Source organism: Struthio camelus, chromosome 1 (genome assembly GCF_040807025.1).
Source record: "Struthio camelus isolate bStrCam1 chromosome 1, bStrCam1.hap1, whole genome shotgun sequence".
In the NCBI taxonomy this organism is placed as follows: Eukaryota; Metazoa; Chordata; class Aves; order Struthioniformes; family Struthionidae; genus Struthio; species Struthio camelus.
The window spans coordinates 56,376,097-56,382,096 of NC_090942.1; the positions used below are offsets into that span (position 1 = coordinate 56,376,097).

Sequence of the window (6,000 nt, forward strand, 5' to 3'; positions counted from 1 at the left end):
TTACTGTAAGACCTTACTTATTTCTCCAACTGAGTAACTGTGAAGTGGTTTTAGTGGTATTTTCTATGACAGGCGAGAGATTTTTACCAAAGAATTCTCTGTTTTTTAGTGCTGTAGCAGAAGACATCTAGCGTTTGGTATAAATGCTTTGTAGAGTGACTGCTGGCTTGGTTTAGCTCTGCTGTGTTCTGTAATTTTTTTTTTCCATTTTAGCAGCATTCTTTCTTGTTTTGAGTGTTGTTTAAAAAAAAGTTGCCACGCAAATATTAAAGTTCATTATTTGAGTAGGTTTTTTTTTCCTTCCTTGGTAAAGGTCATAGGGATTATTTCATTTAAGTGTTTCTCTTTTCCTTAAAGTGTAAATGGCAGCATAACTTATAATGTTAAAACAGGATGATAGTCTCAGAGAGAGGGTGTCTGTTACAACTGTTTTATACTACAGAATATAAGGAGTTGTATCCAGTGATGATTTTGAGGGGCATTTCTTTCAGGAGCTTTTAAACATTAGTATGTCCCAGAGACTTTTATGCAACTTTGTTTCCTGCATTATTTTCCAGCACTAACTTCTTTTTTTAAGCAAGTAGTATGTCCTAAGAATGTATTAGCTTAAGACCCTGCAAGCCCTGGAATCTCAGCACCATGTTTACTGTGTGCTCTAGGCATTTCTTGAAGGCATAATTTCTTTCCAATTGCACTTTTGCCTAAAATCATTCTTATTTAATGTCCTACTTAGCCTCCCTGGGATGTTGAGGCTGACAGTGTCTTAAAGATCAAGTTCTTCAAGCTGGCCTTGCATCCCAAAATAAAAAACATGAAAATCCAAAAGATGCGGTTCTTAAAAGGAAGTTTGCCGCATTACTGCGGTAACTGAAGAAGCGTAGAGGAATTGTGTAGCAGTCCTGGTAGCACGGCAGCTGTCCTTCTGCTGGTCTTAGGGGAAAGACAGAATGCGCAGTTGGCTGTTAGATTATTGGGCTGTTTTAGCCTTGGTTCACTCCTAGGCCCAGTAAGTTAAGAAAAATCCTGCATGTTGGATAATACCCAAGCAAGTCAGTGTATTGTGTCTCTGTTGCTTCTCTCTCTCTCTCTCTGAGCCAGTTGCCTCTAGAACTTTTGGATAAAATCCAGATCTGGAGAGCGACTGTGAGAGTAAGTCTGGTGCTCTGGATCTTGTCCAGGAATGGGGAAGGACTGTCTGTGTGGTGAGCCTGTTTCCTCCCTGAGCCAGTGCCTAATGCTCTGGACGGACTCCAAGCATGGGCAAGCTGCAGTTGTACAGGAGCCAGAGGCAGCAACGTGGCCTTGACACTCCTTCGGTGAGGGCTCACAGTTGCACAGTAACGAATACTACAAAGGTCAGCTGCCTGAACTATCTAGGAACCTCCCTCCTTTCCTCTGTAGCTGTATCTCCATGGCCTACCTGTGGTGTGTGTGTGGGGGGGGGGTTGTTGTTGTTTTTTTTTTTTTTTTTTTAATACATAGGTGCCTGACTCTTTCTTTCCTCTTAGCCTGGCATCCATGTACGAGGGGAATCTTTGCAGCCAAGAGGTAGGCTTGCTGGGATGTTACCTCATTGGTGTGCTGATGATCAGAACAGCGTTGGCATCTGTATCACACTTAAGGACCCTGGAGTTGTAATTGCCGCTTACGAACCTGGGTGTTGGGTGTGCCCGCAAGCATACTAATGTTTTTAACTGCATTCCATATGTGTCACATATTTGGCGAGCTTTTTCCTTTATACAAGCTCGCTCACTGATGGGACAGGATTTATCTAAGTTGCACCAAAGGGTTAATCATACTAAATCAGTAAATCAGTTCTGGGCCTCACTTAGGTTATGGGAGAAGGGAAGAAAGGAACGTATTATTTCAAGCTTTGCTTTCTTGGCTGTGCAGTTTAAGGATGAGTGCGGTGGCTTAGAAAAATGAAATTTTAACTTCATCTGCAGTTTTTCTTTTGAGCCAGGCCCCCATCCCCTTAGCTGGACTCCTGGAGTTAGTTTTCTCTCCTCAGAGAATTTCTGGACATGGAGAAGGAGAACGCCAAGCACTTGGACTTTCCAAAGTTTGACTTGAAAGCCATCACAAATTTAGTCCCTCCATTAACTGCTACCACCACAATCTGGCATTTAGAGCAGAAAAGCAACAAAAAAGAAATACTAGTTGAGCTGTAATTTGTTTAACAGTAGCTTTAGCTTTGTGAAATCTAGCCATTCCAGGAATTCGGTTCCTGCAGTTAGTCTGATAATTTTTATATCAGTTTGATATCTGCTATGCATTCAGTGAAAATTATTATCTGATGGCTGTTTGACCTGTATGAAATTATTTGGGTCCAGTCTCAAAAGGGCAAGGTTGCATTGCAGAAGTTGTCATCGCAGTTGAACTTGCTTGGCCCCTTGGTTTCCAGTTTTAATGGTCACAATAGGGACCGAACTGACCATTCATGTATGACGAATGAGCTCCCTTCTCACTGCTGGAAATAGCTGTTCTTTAAGAACATTATGCCGTTGTGCTGGTGCAGAGAGCTCTGTCATTCTGGACGACCTCCTCTCTAGCTGGGCTTGTTTCGTTCTCTGGTGGTTGTCAAACCAATCCTTTTCCCCACGCAGATTTGCTTTTGAAAACTATTCACCTTTTTGCTTCCATCCATTTTTAGCCCGCAAAACGTAAGAGCTCTTGGTGTTACTGCTGTAGTGGGCTGTTGAGCAAGTTTCTCCAAAATTTGGGGGAGTGTTGATAGACCACGGAAATGAAATATTCCTGTGTTATTGTTTCACTTTGTTTTTCAGGTTAGGCTGTTGAGATAAAAAGCGGTGGACATTCGTGACTGAATGGAATCTCTCCCACTGTGCAGCCATGCCCCCTCTCGACGTGCCTGCCAATGCCAGCACTTCCTTCATAAATTCTTACATCACACTCGAGACTGATGACATCACAGAATCTGACCAAGGAGTCTGAACCAGCTGTTTCCATGGACACAATCTCCATAGTGACAGTGGGAAGGGGAGGGGGAAAAAGAGGAAACAGGTGGGGGGAATTAAAGAGGGAGGGATAAATATATATATATATAAAGATCTATTTTTTAGTCTTGAAAGACTTTGTTTTAAATGAAAGGTGCGCTATCCCTTTTGATGCTCTTGATTAAAGATGACAAAAACCCAGATAAATTTAAAAATCTGTAGCTAAAGTAGATATTAAAAATAAAATCAAAGCAAGGCTCTTGGAGCCTTACATTTTGTTGGAAAGAGTGGTGGAACTGGGAGTATTCCAAAACTGGATTTGTCTCCCTTTCTCTTGCTTGCTTTCTGACACCATTCAAGGAAGTTCAATTTTAAAAGGAAAACAAAATCGCATAAGTTGTTTGTCGGATGAGAGGAAGGAATGGATGGTTGCAGGTGATGGGGTGTTTGTACTTGTGTATGTGGGAGAGGGAGATTATTGTTTTTGAGAAACACTATTTATTAATAGTGGAAGCTTGAAAACCATTTAAAGACTCCTAGATCATGTTATTCATGAAATGCGCGGTACCTGCTGCTTGCTAAATCACACACACAAGCGTACGCCTTCTACATGTGGGAACATCTGTTCCACATGGGGGGAAAGGAGTTTCTGCCCTTTGTTGCAACAACGTACACCCCCAAATAGTTCCAAGAAGTTGCCTTCGGTTTTGAAGGTGGGTGAGAGGAGGACGCTGGTTTTTACCTGCCAGATTGCGGGACTGAAAAGGAGGTCTGAATGTTGGTAGAATCAATGTATTCAAACTGTTCAGGAAAATCCAGTTAGCCCGTCTTTATTTTCTGTTTTACTTTTCCAAAGGAAGGAAGAGGGAATGTCAGCTTAACAGCCTACACTATATGTTGTTGTGTGTGTGTGTGTGTGTGTGTGTGTTTTTTCTTTTCTTTTTTTTTTTTTTGTAAATTGTATAATTTTTAAACATATGGGTTTAAGGAACAACAGAAAATTCAAAATTTTTTTCTTGTTAAGGCCTTAAGAAAGGGGTTAGTGCATCTTTCAGGGGTCACTCTGCCATGGGAATAAAATAGCTGTTTCACAAACAGTTTTATATAAAAAAAAAAAAAGCTTAAAAAAACCAAAAAAACTAATAAACTTCATTTTAACCTTGTCTCCTTTTGTTTTGTGCGAACTTGATTTGTTTAAAAGGACAGAGAAACGCTACTGTCTGCTGCTTTTTGGTTTGTTTGCCTTTATCAGTTCTGCCTTCAGTGATGACCTTCTGAGCTGGCCCAGCAAGAGGAAGACCACGAAAGCTTTTATTTATAAAAGCTTAGGATTTGTACGATGTTCAGGATAAAGAGCCAATGACTGGATGAATTTTTTTTTTCATATGAGGTGGTGGCATTTCACTGGTTCACTGACTTCTTTCACTCATAGGATGGTAGCATATCCTAGTGACATCAAACTGTGGTGTTTACTAGAAAGTCACTATAGATAGGGATCTAACCAGCATGACTTGGATAAAAAAAAACGGGGTTGATACTGTGGGGAGGGAAGAACTATTTTAAAAAGTTATGTACTGGATGCTTGCTCAACTACTCGCATTTTGGAGTATTCAGCACATAAAATATAAAATCTATGAGAGCTCATATTAAGATATCTATTTTAACTCTATTTTTAAAGATCAATTTAAAGGTTTGGGATATAATTTGGCAGTTATTTATTTCTAGAAGTTGCTACTCTCACTGAAAAGTATGTGGAAAGGGTGGGCAGTCTTCTGCTTATTCCTTTCCCAGTAGCAGCTACTGAAGTTAGTATGTCCTTCTACATTAAAAAATAGACCTGTTGTGATGTATGTCACTAATGTGTCCTGAATTGGTGCTGAAAATATTTAACTGCTGGTGTAGTCAGAAAAAATCATTTTTAGCATAGATAATGTGAGTAAATGACTTCTTTTCAACTGAATAAAAATTGTTTTTTTTCCTAGTGTCTGTTCTATTGTACATGTTCTGGGAAAAAAAAAAAAAGAGGAGTTACTGTTATTGCATTATTTATGTTGGTGAAGAACCAATTGAGTGGTACAACAGAGGACAGTGTGGTAAATCTGCTGAATTTGATCCTTTTGGCTCTGCACAGTGCTGTCATGCAACTGAGGGAAAAGGTGTTTGGGTAGTTGGGAGGGAGAGTGTCAGAGGTTTTCCTTGTGGGTGCTCATGGCTATTGTGGAGACTCTATAGCTTCCTGTGCATCTTGGTTGAAAAGTAGTAGGAGTCATGTACAGCAAATAAATAAATGATATCACACTTGACTCCCTGACAAATATTTCTGGTTGGGAAGTACTTCACACCCCTCAAATTGGCTGCCGCTTGACCAGCTGTCAGTGCTGTTGTCAGAGGAAAGAGTGTGCTCTCTAGTACAGGTCTTGCAAGTTGGTCGTATTTGTGGTGGTAGAGTCTTCACAGAAATCAAAGCTGTCAGGTTTCTCTAAAACCAGGCCAGGAGGAACTTAAAACAATGTTTAATGGTTTCTTGGGGAGAATTTGGAAATGACCCAGAGCAGTCAAAATCCTGTTGGAAATAAGAATTTCTTTTAGATCAGAAAATGTGAAGCGCCTGAGTGGATTTTGAAACCCACGTACAAAACATTTACCAGCTTGATCCTGGAAAAACAATTAACAGCTTGGTACCATGGATAGCCCAAATTAGAAAGAAAGAGAAGATTTGGAAATCTGGTCTAATTTAGAGCTTGTGGAGCAGAAATGACCCATAGCAGAACTTTAAAACATGGAGACTGTATAAGGAAGAAAATCAGTGGTCCATCAACCTCTTGGAAACTATTTGTTTGGATCAGGAAATGAACTAATGACAGCTTGGATAAGATGGATCATTTCTGAAATGTTTCTCCATGCTGTCTACTCTCACCAGGATCTCTGAAAGGAAAGTGTGGGCTAACACCAGCTTCCCGGGAAATTTAAGTGACTGTTTACCAGGGTTTCCAAAGTGAATGGCAATTAAAAAGAAGGTTCTGACGACTGAGTGAGTCAATCC

The 6,000-nt window shown here is 40.3% G+C and overlaps 1 protein-coding gene across 16 annotated transcripts in view; it reads left to right on the top strand.

Annotated features, from left to right (window-relative positions):
• The window catches only part of TCF20 (transcription factor 20), a 130,062-nt gene extending 125,128 nt beyond the window's left edge, over positions 1 to 4,934 (top strand). For 13 of the 16 annotated variants that reach the window (XM_068940490.1, XM_068940485.1, XM_068940473.1 and 10 more), the window contains one exon: positions 2,787 to 4,934. Coding sequence is in view for 3 of the 16 variants with exons in the window: in XM_068940557.1 (XP_068796658.1) it covers positions 2,787 to 2,804 (18 nt within the window). In the remaining 13 variants the exon portion in view is untranslated. Of the gene's footprint in view, positions 1 to 1,508; positions 1,549 to 2,786 lie in introns of all 16 variants that reach the window. The other 3 variants (XR_011140552.1, XR_011140554.1, XM_068940462.1) reach the window with 1 other exon arrangement.
• Positions 4,935 to 6,000: the final 1,066 nt, after the last annotated feature.